General features: G+C 35.3%; 1 protein-coding gene across 1 annotated transcript; it reads left to right on the top strand.

Moving 5' to 3' along the window:
• Positions 1-13,231: 13,231 nt before the first annotated feature.
• Positions 13,232-15,443, top strand: LOC132119006 (neurturin-like). Its single transcript, XM_059528747.1, has 2 exons — positions 13,232-13,500; positions 14,910-15,443. Exons 1-2 carry the CDS (start codon positions 13,254-13,256, stop codon positions 15,335-15,337), a joined length of 675 nt encoding a protein of 224 aa, XP_059384730.1. The 5' UTR covers positions 13,232-13,253; the 3' UTR covers positions 15,338-15,443.
• The last annotated feature ends 440 nt before the right edge of the window (positions 15,444-15,883 follow it).

Below are 15,883 nucleotides of genomic sequence, written 5' to 3'. Positions count from 1 at the left end.
GTCCTTTAATGACTTGTTTTTGTGTGAAAGTGTAATGCTGGCTGGGAGAAGAGTTTATGGGTTTCTGTTCGCAGCGCTCATTATTTAAGGCTGGTTGTTCATCACTGTACAGACTGAGTGGACAGTCTTCTATATTTACTTTCTTTCTGCAATTTATGCAAGTAAAATTGATTTTCGCAAGATTTTGCTTACTGAAAAAAGCTCACCAGTTGCACTCGCTGGTTGCTTTTCACAGTGCAGATTGTGAGGACATTTTCTTTCTCCAATGTTTAATAGCCTGCAAATGTCTTAAAGCAGAATGAGGATATTTTGATAATTTTTATACCTTTGGCATCCCTGGATTTCTGAAGGATCCTGTAACTGAGGAATGTAGTGTGTGTCCTGGACGGGAATCTAATTTTTCATAAACACTGCGTGGGATTCGTCCGTTTAAAACAAGAACCTACAGCACTTCTTTCCTGCTCTAAAGAGAAAGGGTTGGAATATTGATCAATGCCCTTTTTACCCAGAGGTCAGCTGAACAGACGCGCTGTGGAGTCTGGATAAGCCGGGTAGACGGTAAGGACACATCCTGTTCTCTCAGCTTAACTACAGCTTAAGAGTTGAGATTTTCTCAAACACAATAATGGACAGAAATCAAAGAAAAAAAAAAAAATGAGTAAAATTAGTTGACAACATGCTCTTACAGTTAGGGTTAAGGTTAGGTAAATTGTTTAGTTGCATGTAATATTTATAATTTACTGTTACTATAGTAAGTACATGTAACGTGTACACAAGGACACTGTAAAAAAAAAAAAGGGTTACCACAATAACATACAAAACCACAATTGATAAATTTGTGCATTAAAAAAAAAAAAGCATTTGGATGAAGTGCAACGGGATGCAGGAGTTTCAAAGAGGTTTTCATCTTTGATCCTTAACTTGTCAGAGCATCTTAAAAGAAGAAGTGCTCCTGGTGTAAGATACTGAAAAACAACAAAAAGTGATGCAGACCCACGGTGAAAAAACACAGAATACAAGAACGCATTCTCTATAAAGATTTCACTTTAATTTGATGTTATTTTTATATTTTTTAGTAATTATATTATGTGTTTCTGTCATTTTTATTAGTTTTTGATGTTTTAAAATATGTCTATATATTTTTATAAATTTTTATTTCCGTTGTAGTTTTAGTTGTTTTAGTACATAAACTAATGAAAAGTAATGAAAATGACAAATGTTGCCTTGGAAACTGGCTAAAATAAAATAAGTTGACGTTTTTCGTATTTTATTTGATATATTTAATATTTTTAAATTATATTTCAGTTAACATTCATTTTAATTAAATCAAATTAGTTTGGTTTTGTTTCTTTTTTATGGTTTTAGTTGGCTAAAATAACCCTACTGTGGACTGTAGGCAAGTGACAAGCTCATGTTCAATGATATAGAAACAAACAGTATATTAGCTTACATACTGATGAATGAATTACCACATCTTTCACAATGATTCCTTTTATATATCTCTATTAATTTATCTTAATTTATTTATTTATCTGTATTTGTGCATTTGGTGTTGGCAAGAGCACTTGGTCTTGGCTTATTTGAGTTTCTTTTTCCATCAGAAGATGCCAGATGAAAGAGAAAGTGTCAGATTGAGGTCTGTCATCTTCCTACTAAAGTGCACTGACACGAACATCCCAGAATCATCGTGAACTGTCCTTGCATTTATTTTAGACACAACCTGTCCTTTCACAGAAGCTAACATGTAACATGAACAACTAACATATTCTGTTCTTTCAAAAAGCCAGATTCATTATAGTGTCAGCTCTATTAACTGAATAGCAAAAGACAAAGCAGCCCATCTAAACTCTCTATCTCTCAGGTCCTGTTTACATTAAGACTTGTCTCAAGTGGACGGATGAGATAAATCACCATGAAACATGGCAAGCTTCTACTAAAAGATTTTCAGTGGATGGATAACTTGCTACTGCAACTTTGTTAAAAATCTTATGATCAGTGAATGCAACATACAATTTGTGAATAACAGTGAAAAATAACTTATGAAATGCCATGTATATGCCAACTTCTGACTACTAAAAATACATTTTCAGTTATAAAATGCAATTGCCACTCTTGAAACTGACCGAACTGCATCTGGACAGATTCATATCTGGCACTTCAAACAGGACTGATAAAGCTATTGCACAGCTGTGAGAAGGGTATTAGTTTGAAAAGATCTTTTTTATTGAACCATGTAATTGTGTGTGCGCTCCTGTGGTTTGAATTCAGGACCCATTATATTAATCATTCATAGAAAAGCCCAAGTGAGTCATTCAGTATACTTCAACACATCTTATCCACCATAGCCATTATCTTTATAAAACAAATATGCCCAGATATGTTTATGCCAGTCTGCCAAAGGAAACACAGCTTCACCTGAATAAATGTCCCTGCAGATCACAGGACATCTTCAAAGTTACAGCGCCTTTCAAACTAGAATGGCTATTTGTATTATACCAAAAAGGTGTACACTTTGCAGGACTCAGAAAAGCCAGGATATAAATTGAAACTATTTTCAACCTTAATTTGCTTTTTTTTCCCTTGTTCTTTTAAGGCAATTTTTCTAATCTTACTAAAGATGATGCATCACCTTTCATCTTCAATTTACTCGATAAATACAATTTGATAAAATGAATCCAATGATATAATTATCAACAAAATCTATCGTTGCACTGCAGAACAGAACAGAACTGTTTTTATGAACGGCTTATTGAATCATTGACTCACTTGATTCGTTCAAAAAAATGTGTTTGAAATGTATATCATTTAATATAACTTCAACATAACATTAATGACAAATTAGCATCTCTCTCAATATACCTACATCAATATATAATATACCCCCTCCCCCCCCCAATATAAATCAATGTTGTTACTAATTTAACTGTATTACTAAAGTTTAAATAAATAAAAGAAAAAACATAATTATTTAATAATCATTAATATTATTTTATATTAAACCTAAATAATTGATGGTTCCCACTTACATGGAAGGGTGCTTTTAATCCGTTGATTGATGTGGACATATGAGAGCAATCACCTAAAGGCACTGCAGTTTTCCCAGTGTGTGTTAAGGTCTATTGAGAGTTTTTAGAGTGTCTCCACATCTTTAAGATTTTTAAAAGCCTCTTCACGCTCCTCTTGGGAGCTTCTGAGATTCATTCTGTTAAAGACTGCAATATGAAACATCTCATTCATGCATGTCTCACGTATTTGCCATTCATTAACACAATCAGCACAAAGCTCTTATGTTACACTCCCATCCCTAACTGCACAAATAAACAATGTGCTGAATTTGAGCCATTCATAATATAGCTGATAAACATCAGGGTGGTTATGTTTAATTTAAGAGGCATCTGTTCCTTTTCCATGAGTTTTATACTGTTGTTTAGTGTGTGGTGATCAAGGCCACTGAACACAACGCCAGAGACATGAGGAAACCTAACACAGTTGCGCACATCAGAAGAAGACAAGCCGAGAGCAATAGAGTGATTGATTCTGTCCTGCTTTTAGCACCTCAACTTCCTCTGAGTCTGCATATAAAGAGAAACATCCACCTTTTTTTGTATAGTCACTTGACTTGGATTTGACTTTGCATTGCTTAGGATGGAGGCAGAGCTTCGTCAGTCTGAATAACATTTAAGAAACAATACACTAGAACATATTCATCTAAATGCTTCATTTCTACATGGACTAATCATAGTATTTAAAAAGTGAGGTGTGTAATTTCTGGCTCACTAGCGTCAGCAAATTCAATTGCAAAAGTAATGAAAGTTTCCCAAACACTCCTCCTACGTGCCACTTGTCCCGCCCCAAATTCATGTCATTGGTTGACAGTTTCGGGCTGGTTGAGCACAATGATTTACAGCGCCACATTTTTTTCAAGTAATTAACCTGTGAACCAAAGGTGGAAAGTAACTAATAACAAATACTTTCGTTACAGTGCTCGAGTACATAAAAAAAAAAAACGACTTTCTTGAGTATAATTAAATTGTGGTACTTTTACTTAAAAAAAGGAGGCACCGATGGTGAAATAAAGTGAGCCGGCATTTGACGGGCCCTTTTCAAACTTTTGGGGTGGATCCCTGCGCTTTCAGCCAATGATAGGCAGGTCTGAATTGAGTGGAAAACCAATCAAAACTTCCAGTTCAGCTGGGGAGGCGCGGAGTTCAAACCGCGCTTTGCTTTGACTGACACTGGCATTGTCAATCTGAATCAGCATAGTGTTTCAATATTTTAGTGAATGTGAGCTATGCTCTGAATTTAAATTGTATTTTTGTCAGCTCCTGAAATGGGTCATACGATTTATATTACCAGAGCACACAGCAGTATAAGTAAATAGAAACTCTGTTGTGGAGGATCAAAGTTAGTGTCTAAAATACGTGCACAGTTCAGTTGAATGGTAAAAATCGCCCTCTTTAACAGTGCAGTTAAACTAAAGCTAGAATTACATTAACAACAACACTGAAATAAGAGCGCATGCATTTTTACATGCATCTGGCTGATAGATCAACCATGATTTATTTGTCAATCAGATGAATTTAAATTCACTTTTTCTGTGTGTATGCTTTGGATGTGTGAGCACATGGGCGAAGAAACAAGATAGTCTATGTATGACTGGATGATTTATTCATATCCAAAATAAGAGGGTATGAACATCACTGAGTGCTAAACACTCTCATGCATTGCATGTATCATTCATACATTTGAAATCTGGATATTTATCTAACAAAAACGCATGGATTCGCTACAGGAGGCCTTTATTCACCCCCCGAAGCTGTGTGAGGGACGTTTTATTACAGATGCACTCATTTTATTTCACGTCTTCTGAACTGTTGACAACAAACACTTATTTTTCACTACTTTTACTTGTACTGTACTCAAGTACATTATTGTGTTACATTATTATGTTTCGTTGTGAAAGCAAAACTACTTGTTTGGTCTTCCAAAAGAGGACCCAACTAGACATCAGTGATTAGGTTGAATTTCAGCACTGTTCCAGAACAGTTCATTTCAAATATTTAGATGTGTGCAGCACATTTTATGGAGTTTTCAAAATATTTGAAAGCAACATATATTTTGCTAATATTTCACTATAGTACAAACTTTCAATTGTCTCCATGTGTACCATTATACCTCAAGCAGATTTAAGAATGTTTTCTAAACCATTGATATGACAAGACCTTGTGTTTTATTAAAGACATAGGAGATTGAGGCTCATTCAGTATTCAATATCAAAGTATCACCAGAACTTCAAATATTCAACAGACAGAACCCGAATATCAGAACGTGACGGAGGTATTTCTATTTTCTCTGAAGCCTGAGAAACTCATTCTTAGGAAAGCTGGCTCTTTAGGATGCTATTTTGGCCATGTTTGAGTTCCCACTTGACTAGACAATTTGCTTTTGAATGTTCCATAAACACAGATCTGCTCAGGTCCACTTCCCTTGCAAAGAATACACATTTAAAATGCCATGCCTCCAAAGAGCGCTCAGAACAATCGTCTGTTTCTAATAAGGAGACAGTGTGCTTAATAGTGTGATTTGTGTAGGGTGTATCCTGACTGGAGACTATGTCTGATGTCTGAGAATAAAACAAAGAGGCAGTTTTTCTAAATTACATTTGAAGGTTATTAGTTATGGTTTGTTTACACAGGACTGAAAGAATAGTCTGTCTCTCACTTAGTCAGTGATTGTAAGCAGTCTCATGAACCATTATAGACTACTTCCATTTCCATTTACTGGAACCATCACAGGAATAAATTACATTTTACAATATGTTTAATGTTAAACAGAAATCAGTTATTTTAAATGGTTATATTACTTAAGAACTTTTCTGTTTTTACTGTATCAACTAAATGCATCCTTGATGAGACTTCAAAAGCTTTAAAAAAATCTGACTGACCCCGAATGAAATTGTGTTCCAGACAGAGGTTATGAATCATCATTACTCACATTCAAATTCCACATTTACACACACACACCAACTAGTAGCCTGTATTTTTTTTATGAAGACCTCCCATTAAATCACTATAGACTACTATCTTTATATGGCAGAAATAGTAAGAGTATATGTCATTATGCTATCTCGTTTGCTGACTTTTGTTACAACGTATTCTGACATAAGCATCCACAGACCAATGAGACTTGGGGGCCACCCACTGTATTTTTGGAAATCCAGTTCACTGTATTCCCGTTTGATATCAGACTGACCCATCTTTTTCAACAGCTTAAAACAATAGAGTACATTCAAATACAAGTGTTTTGTACCTGCATCCTTAAAACTGGATTTTAAGATTAAACAGCTAATCAGTTTTGGTATTTTAAAGGAATAGTTGTCTGTTCTGTCGTCGTTTATTTACATGTTCCAATCACTGAAGTGTGTGAGTAACCAAACACCTCTATGGTATGAAAAAACAAATACTATGGAAGTCAATGGGGAACAGAAACCGTTTGGTTACCAGAATGTCATAAAATATCTTCTTTTGTGTTCAGCAGCAGAATGAACTTTATGCAGCTTTGGAACAACTTGAGGGCAAATAAATGACAGAATTTTCAGTTTTGAGTGAAATATGCCACTTCTTAGTTACTTTACACCCCCATCCGGAAGGTGATTGTAATTCAAACACTCTTTTGTTGTGTTTTAGCATTTTATCTGTTACTGTCATATGTATTTAGATGCATTAAACAGTGAAGCATTGGTAGGGAAATCATGGCACATGTACACAAACCCCTGTCATGTACCAGTCCATGCATCTTCCTCTTCCCATGCTGTTCTGGACCTGAAGCAGTGTAGTATTGCCCAGTGCACCTCTAATAACGTCTGCTGAAATGTTTGAGTCCGTGTGTTATGGTGTACAGTAGTTCTTACTCTCTGGAAAACTGGCCTAGGCATTTCCTGATCTCAGCTGCTGAACTGTTTGGATTTCCAGTCGCTTCTCTCACATGATCATATGGGAATGGAATCAATAACTATTCCTATAAGAATATAATGTTTTAAATTCAAGACAAGCAAAGGCACATCCACTGGCACAAGCACAAGCATATGGAGTTAAGGCTGTGTCTGGTTATGTGACAAGCAAATATAAACTGTGTATTTATGCTTTGACAAATTTATAACATAAAGACACGTTTCAACATCTCAATTTATTAATAAGAACCCATGTAAAAACTAATTATACAGTGTACTTACACTTAATTTCTTTATGTATCAATTGATTCAGGCTCAGTTAATGGAGTTAAAAGTTACCACACTGCCTTCTTTTTTTTTCTGGACATTAATTATGGCAAATGCATAATGTGCCCCCCCCCCCCACATATATATATACATTATATGTATACAATTAAAATACAAGAAATTAATTGATATAGTAATATAGAAATTAATGTATATAATAATAAATGGATGCATATAATAATAGTAGGTTATGTTCATGATTGGGTCTTGTGAAAAGAAGTGCGCTTTATTGTATTGAATGTGCACTTGTATTTCAAATCCTAAAAGTATATGTATATTCTTTTAAATTTATCTTTCAGATAATGAATTTAAAGGGCATTTAAGTAGAATTTTGAGTAAATTTTCATGGCTGTTTCATAATTAATAATTACATTTAAATCATTATAAATTAAAATTTAAATGAATTAAATCATTAAATATTTTGAATCAATGTTTTAATAATATTTTATCATGTTTAAAGTAAGTGTACTTATTTTGATTTGTTTACTTACTAAAGAAAACAAAGTACTTGATTATAATAATACTTTGTTATTCAATATTACGTTGACAGTTAATACATTTTAAATGTACTAAATTGCAACTTCAATGTATAACTACAAATATATATGAAAATAAATGACACTGGTTCAATAGAAATGGCATTAAAATATATATTTAGTTTAGCATAAATGCTTGTCAGTACATTCTGCAGTACACTTTAACCATATTTCAATGATAATAAAAATAATTATGAAATCACAAAAAAAAGATGTACTTTAGTGGTTGAAAAAGAAATTTAAAGTTCAGCTGATTAAATTAAATACAAATGTAAACTATAATACATCTTAATTTAATTGCAAATAACATGCAATTAAGTGTCTGAAAATATTACATTCAGTTCACACTTAAGTATTATTTTAAAGTATATTAGTGAGTGCTCTTTTCTTTTTAAAAGTATGCTTAAACTTTTTGACAAGGGTGTTCATGATTCCTAACAGAATAATAACTACAGAAGTGTTATCTTTTATTCTTTTAATACTTTAGCGTGTCATTTAAATGATAACAAGGTAATAATTTAAAACGAAATTCTACTATGCACTGTATCATGGTACCTCTACTGTAAACCAACTAATATACTTCTCGTTTGTGTTGTGAAGTTGCCAAAGGAAGCTTGGGATCAAGTGTAAACACAACAGTTTTGCTTGGAACTTCCCATTTTATCCCCATCTGATAGATTGAAATATAAAACATTAAACAAGAGCGCTTTGAGAGCATGTGGCAGTTTTTGTATCTTCTGGATACAGACGATTTGGGACACATGACACGGCTGGATGATCCACACCTGTGCACTCTGAGACCTGCAACCATAATGAGATCAACAGAGGAGCAGAAAAGCTGCAGATGGCGAAACCACTTGTGCAAACATCTGTGAATGAAGTCTTTGGAATAACAACTCGGTTTGCACAAGGCCGCTCGTACATAGCTGAAAGATTTTGAATACACAGTCGAAGATGTTTTAATTCAGTTTGGTGTTTGTTAGTGCAGCAGGTCTGTAATTGTTGGACTGCTGTCCTTGAACCGTTTTTGAGAATAACAATTGTGTCAAACATCAGCGTCAACCATCAGTTCAGCTAAAAAATAAAATACAATTTAAAAAAAAACAAAGCAATAAAAACAGACAAAACAGTGATTGTTAAAATTGCGACGAGACGTCATGCTTAATAAAATAGACTGTAGTTCCTTATATGGTGTAATATCTCGTTTGTATTCCCTTCCACTAGATGGCAGACATGTAGTACTTTGATTCTAGACCAACATTATGCATTGTTTCAGTTCAAAGTGTTCGAGGAAATAGCAGAGCAAGTGAGCTCTCATGTCATTGATGCAGAAGCAATTCCTTTCATTGCATGAGTGTAAATGGTGAGATTTATGAGAGAAAAATCACCAGATGGCTAACACAAAGTTGTACCGCGAGGATGTTTTGCAAATGTTGTTCGCCGCCCCTGGTGACATCATAATATGCAAATTAGATTAGTATATTTACACCCCACATAAACTTTCAATCATGCCAAAAAATTTCTAATTGACAGAAGATCTCTATCTTTAAGCCCTTTCAAGCCACAAGCCTTTGAAATCTTGATGTCTTTTTCTACGTACACAAAAGGCCTATTTCTCTCAAATATCCTTTGCTGAGATAATCCATCCACCTCACAGGTGTGGCATTTCAAGATGCTGATTAGACAGCATGTTTATTACACAGGTGTGTCTTAGGCTGGCCACAATAAAAGGCCTCTCTAAAATGTACAGTTTTACTGTCCTGGGGCATCCGAAAACCGCTCAGTATCTGGTGTGACCAGCATTTGTCTCATGCAGTGCAACACATCTCCTTCACTTAGAGTTGACCAGGTTGTTGATTGTGGCCTGTGGGATGTTGGTCCACTCCACTTCAACTTGTGCGAAGTTACTGGATATTGCCAGGAACAGGAACACACTGTTGTATCCAGAGCTGCATACAGGTCGAGACCCCGATGAGGATGACGAGCATGCAGATGAGCTTCTCTGAGACGGTTTCTGACAGTTTGAGCAGAAATTATTTGTTTTGTAAACCAGTTGTTGCAGCAGCTGTCCGGGTGGCTGGTCTCAGACGATCTTGGAGGTGAAGATGCTGGATGTGGAGGTCCTGGACTGGTGTGGTTACACGTGGTCTGCGGTTGTGAGGCCAATTGGATGTACTGCCAAATTCTCTGAAACGCCTTTGAAGACGGCTTATGGTAGAAAAATGAACATTCAATTCAGTCAACAGCTCTGGTGGACATTCCTGCAGTCAGCATGCTAATTGCATGCTCCCTCAAAACTTGCGACATCTGTGGCATTGTGCTGTGTGATAAAACTGCACATTTTATAGTGGCCTTTTATGGTGGCCGGCTTAAGGCACACCTGTGTAATAATCATGCTGTCTAATCAGCATCTTGATATGCCACACCTGTGAAGTGGATGGATAATCTCGGCAAAGGAGAAGTGTTCACTAACACAGGTTTGTGAACAATATTTGAGAGAAATAGGTATTTTGTGTACGTATAAAAAGTATTAGATCTTTGAGTTCAGCTCATGAAAAAAGGGGGCAAACACAAAAGTGTTGTGTTTATAATTTTGTTCATTTTATATTTAGATACTTTTTGCTCATAAATTTTACGTCTGAAAGGGAAACTCCTACAAATGCATATGCAATAAGGTCAATTGCAAAAATAACTGTCCACAGTTTTTCATTGCTGAATGTTTTGTTGTCTGTCTTTAGTAAATCGCCAAAAGAGGGTTTATACTGGTGCAATCTGATAGTAAATATGGCCCAAGGTTTTCTTCCATGGTCTCAGGTCAATCTGATCAGCACAATATTGAAAAAACTCACATGTGGTAGTAAAACAATCACAGTGAGCAAAATTCCATGCGAATTTCACGCTATACTCCATCTGATTTCAAAATATTCCCCAAGTTTCAGTTTTAATATTTGTCATTTCTGCACTCCACTGCGGTCACCAAACAAAACTGACAAAAATATTTATTGTTTTCAAACCGGTTTCTCTACCACTCTACCACATTTCTGCTGTTGTCATGCGATGTGCATCTTCCAGTAGGTTTGCTATTTTTTTTAGCTTTGCCACATTCTTTTTGTCTTTTTCCAAGTGGAGAGCAGTGATCTCTTCAACCGGGTTTGCTAATATAACTTATTAATTTATTGGAGACCACAAATAGAAACACCATGGCATGTGTCGACTTACACATTGATTAGTTCAGTGCTTGTCAAACCTGTCCTGGGACCCCCAACCACTGCACATTTTGTACTAACTCCCTCGCAGGCCACACCCAGTTCAAGCCTTGCAGACTCTACTAATGAGCTGATAAGTTGCATCAGGTGTGTTAAATGAAGGGAGACATTCAAAATATGCAGGTTTAGTACTGGATTAGTTTGATCAAACATGTTGCCAAATATTGTGTACTTTCAAATATACTGTATCTATGCCAAAATACATAAAGTTATATTTTTAGAGGACTTTCAAAATTAGCTTTATGAAACAGCAACATCATAGCAATAGACCCCCGAGGCCAAAGCTGCTATGGATCCACTCACCCACATCCTTCCTTATCTGGCAGAGATTTACAGAAAATGTAATTTGGCAAATTAATCATTTATGGACAGTGAGATACACATTCCCAGCATTTTACTGTGTAAGCTTTGTATCTCAAATGAAAAGGGAATATATAGTAATGTTAATATTAATTAGCCAGTGTGCAAGCTCATTCTTTCAAATGCATTGAGCATTCGCATCTTATATGGACTGAATTACAGGCATGTTTTTATCATGAACAGTTTTCAATGGTAGAGTAAAGGAACACATTTGTTATTTTAGTCAAACTACCTTATCATTGGCCATGTGGTTAAGATTTAGCTGGGTAGCTTTAGCAGTTAGCTCCAGTTAGTAAATCACTATTAGATCCCTATTTAGTGACAAAAAAGGGTTACTGTTAGTCTACTTTAGACGGTTTACTAACGATAAGTAACTTTGCAGCTACATGATTCTCATTCAAGTATTAGTAGACTGTTAGCTTAGTATTAGTAGAATAAGTTGACATGTACTTGTAAAGTTACTTATAGTCAGTAGAGTGACTGCTGTGGGATCATCAAAACAAGTGTTAGCAGATATTAAGCAGACCCTCTACTGATATTCTAATGACTGCCCTTAACAAAAAGTATTATACTTCAAGTTTATTTTTATTAAGTATACTTAAGTAAAGTTCAAGTATATTTTTAAGTATATTTTATGTTAAGGATACATATATCAGTGTTCTAGTAGTATACTTGTGAGTGTACTGTTTCAATACTCATTGAGACTAAATTGGCCCACTTTCTAGTATATAAAAGTATACTTTGAGTACACAACTAGTTTACCTTTATGTTGGTAGTATGTATTGCAATTATACTAAAAGTGAACTTATAGGTATACTGACAGTTTACTAATTCAATATTTTGTACACTTTGAAGTATAGTCTCATTAAACTACTCGTTTAGTAGTTTTATAAGTTTTCTTTAAGTGAACTTTACATCATACTTTAAGTATACTACTATTTTGGTCCCTATTTTGGTTTTAATTTGTATATATTTTGTTATATGAATATCTGAACATACAAAACATCCAAAGAAAGAACAGGGTATCTGCTTGTAAACAAAAACATTTTATTCTAGCTTCATGCATTCTTTTTTTTAAACACTTTAATGTGGGTAAGTTTTATAAAAAATAAAGAAAATACAATTTTGAACAAAAAGCTGAAAAAAGACTATGAATTGGATTCAGAATGATAATCAAAATGTAGATGGAGTCGATCAACACCCCAAAGCTTGACTGTAATTATTACCTCTTCATCGGTCGATATTTTATTCCATAACGTTACAGTTTTGATGCTGTTTCATGTCAGATGATCGTGTTAGATTACATGTGTTAGTATCTGGTGTTTCTTTTTTTCTTCTTCACTTGTGTTTTTTTGGAAATTTATACAGAAGATGTGTACTAGCGCCCCCTACCGTATAATAATGAAAACACGGCTTCTAGGAGTATAGCTCAAATATATTTACACTTTTTGTGAGTAGAAATGTACTTACTTTAATTTTAAGTGTATTCTGAGGAGTTCATAAAGCCTATTTCTGAGAAGTACATAAAAAGTTAACTAAAAGCATACTTTCCTATTTTATAGTTTAAAAGAAGTATACTGATAGGACACTTGATTAAACTTCTTTTTCGTAAGGGAGCTAGTTGACATGTAGATGCAAATCACTAATCAGTTCTAGTGAATATTTGGACAAAATTAAAATCTAATGTTTCTGGGTTTAGCCTACTTGTCTTAATATGTGATGTCAAAATCTCAATAGAATAACAAACAGTTGGTGGTTTTTAGTGATGGAAGTTTGGTTGTTTTGCAGGGGCCCAATGCTTCTCCTCATTCTAAGATGAAGTTATGGAAGTATGCTGCCATCGGCCTGATTCTCTGTGGTGCTGCGCTTCTCCTGCTCTTCCATAAAACCACTCCCTCTTCCCGAGCCCCAGCCCCTCCTCCCAACCACAGAGCTTCATCCTCATCACTTTCACCTTCATCATCTTCATTTACACCCAGCAGTTCGTCGTCTACTGTTGCGGTAGGTCGGCGGCAACGAAGGATCAGATCGGCTGACGGAGGAAACTCTCTTGTATCAGAATGTAAGGCCTTATGTTCTCTTGTGTTGTGTCTGCAGTTCATTATAGCATAGCCTATCACTGTTTACATCAGATTGCATTTATCATGCAGGCTTCTCAGGCTTAAGTCCAACTTCACATAAACAGAATTTCATGTGAATTTTACTCTAAATCTGATGACCAATATTCCTTCCAGTTTCAATTTCAAGTTTGTAATTTCACACCACTGTGGTAACCAAAAAAAACTAATATATATATATATATATATATATATATATATATATATATATATATATATATATATATATTTTTTTTTTTTTTTTTTTTAATTCTTAAAGATTCTTAAAGGAACACTGCACTTTTTTTGAAAATAGGCTCATTTTCCAACTCCCCTACAGTTCAACAGTTGAGTTTAACAGTTTTGAATCCATTCAGCCGATTTCCGGGTCTGGTGGTAGCACTTTTAGCTTAGCTTAGCATATATCATTGAATCTGATTAGACCGTTAGCATCTTGCTCAAAAATGACCAAAGAGTTTTTATATTTTTCCTATTTAAAACTTGACTCTTCTGTAGTTATATCGTGTACTAAGACCGAAGGAAAATGAAAAGTTCGGAAAATAGTCCCCAGCTAGTTTGTGTAGTTGCAGCCAGCATATTTCAGGCATTGCGTAATTTCACTGCGCCTGCTGCACCTATGATACTGCAGCAAAGTTCCTTGATTATTGCACCGGAATGAGAATATAGTTCCTAACCGTATCGGAACTTTTAATCTTCCGTCGGTCTTAGAACATGATGTAACTACAGAATAGTCAAGTTTGAAATAGGAAAAATTTTGAAACTCTTCTGTCATTTTTGAGCAAGATGCTAACGGTCTAATCAGATTCAATGATCTATGCTAAGCTAAGCTAAAAGTGCTACCACCAGACCCGGAGATCGGCTGAATGGATTCGAAAACGGTAAAACTCAACTGTTGAATTCTATGAGGGCTGGAAAATCAACCTTTTTTTTTTTTTTTAAGTGGAGTGTTCCTTTAACATAATCACATGAGTATTCGTGTGTGTTTCACATAAAATATGGTTCTACCTGCATCTAAAACATAAATATCATGTATGAACAACTTTAAGGGGTATGTTCATGAGTCTCCATTTAATCTTTGAAGATTTAATTCATAGAATGAATTTATTGATTCTACTGAATTTATAATTCATTTTAAGATTGTTTTAAACAGCGTTGGCTCATTTGCTTAATTTAAATATATAACATTGCATTTTGTTCTGACTCCAAGTACAAACTCATTTCAAAGGAATAACTATTTAACCATTACTTATGTAATATTAAATTCATCTGATTATAACATGAAAACGCTATTTGCTATTTGGCATGCTAAATGCTAAAAAAAATATATATATCCCTCCTTTTTTCTCCATCTCAGTCATGAAGATCTTCCAGAGCTTCACAGAGGGTGAGTTGAAGCAGGTCATCGGGACACTGGTGGAAAGGAAAGCCCGCAGAGATGCCCAGCAGAGCAAAAGGACTAAACGTGCTAAAAAGCGAGCCAAACCCTGCTCGCTGCGGGAGGTGGAGGTGACAGTCACTCAGCTGGGGTTGGGCTACGTCAGTGACGAGACTATAGTCTTCCATTACTGCAGCGGAAAGTGCACTACTAGTCGGAAAAACTATGACCTGACACTGGCATTCATGAAGCGCTCGCGGCTGCTAACAAAGGAGCAGAAGGACAAGGCTCGTCACAGCCCCTGCTGTCGGCCCACCGCATACGAAGGAGACGTCTCCTTCCTCGATAACGCCAATAAATACCACACAATCCAAGAGTTCTCAGCCAAAGCATGTGGATGCGTCTGACGTCGAGGGTCATAGTATGTTTTAATCTCTGAAAACTACAGACCCTTGATTCCCGAGAAGAAAATCTTCTGGGTTTAAAGCACTGAGGCAAGAGAAAATAAAAAAATCGGTTGACAGATTCTCCTCAGACACTTCTGATGAAGAGAAACTGAAAATATATTGAGAAAATAATAATTATCCTCATGTTTATTCATTGCGAATGTGATGCTGCCGATATCTTGTTTCTATTGCCTTCGTGGGTCTACTTCAGATAGCTTGAAATGTTGGATAGATGTTGAGCTCAAAGTTTCAATGGAGAAAACCTCTAGAAAACTCATTCAGGGCTTCAGTAAACAAAGCAAAGGCACACCCAGTGCTGAACAAAACTTGCTCATTGTGTAACCGACCTGTAAATGAGCCCAGCAGCTCTGAAAGTCAATTCAAAGTCAAAACATTCCCACAAATCAAGTTCAAACGAACATATAATTATACTGAACACCTACCTCAGCTTTGATATAGTCAACATTGCTCTTTAAAAGAAAACCCAGCATTTCATCAAAATATGTA

This window comes from Carassius carassius, chromosome 38 (assembly GCF_963082965.1).
Source record: "Carassius carassius chromosome 38, fCarCar2.1, whole genome shotgun sequence".
NCBI classification, from domain to species: Eukaryota; Metazoa; Chordata; class Actinopteri; order Cypriniformes; family Cyprinidae; genus Carassius; species Carassius carassius.
Note: the sequence above shows the minus strand (reverse complement) of the source record. Positions and strands in the feature narration are given on the sequence as shown.

Excerpts from the sequence above, each read along its gene's own strand:
- LOC132119006 (XM_059528747.1), top strand. The coding sequence starts at position 13,254 with ATGAAGTTATGGAAGTATGCTGCCATCGGCCTGATTCTCTGTGGTGCT. Across the intron at positions 13,501-14,909 it reads AAACTCTCTTGTATCAGAAT|TCATGAAGATCTTCCAGAGC; the intron begins GTAAGGCCTTAT and ends TCTCCATCTCAG.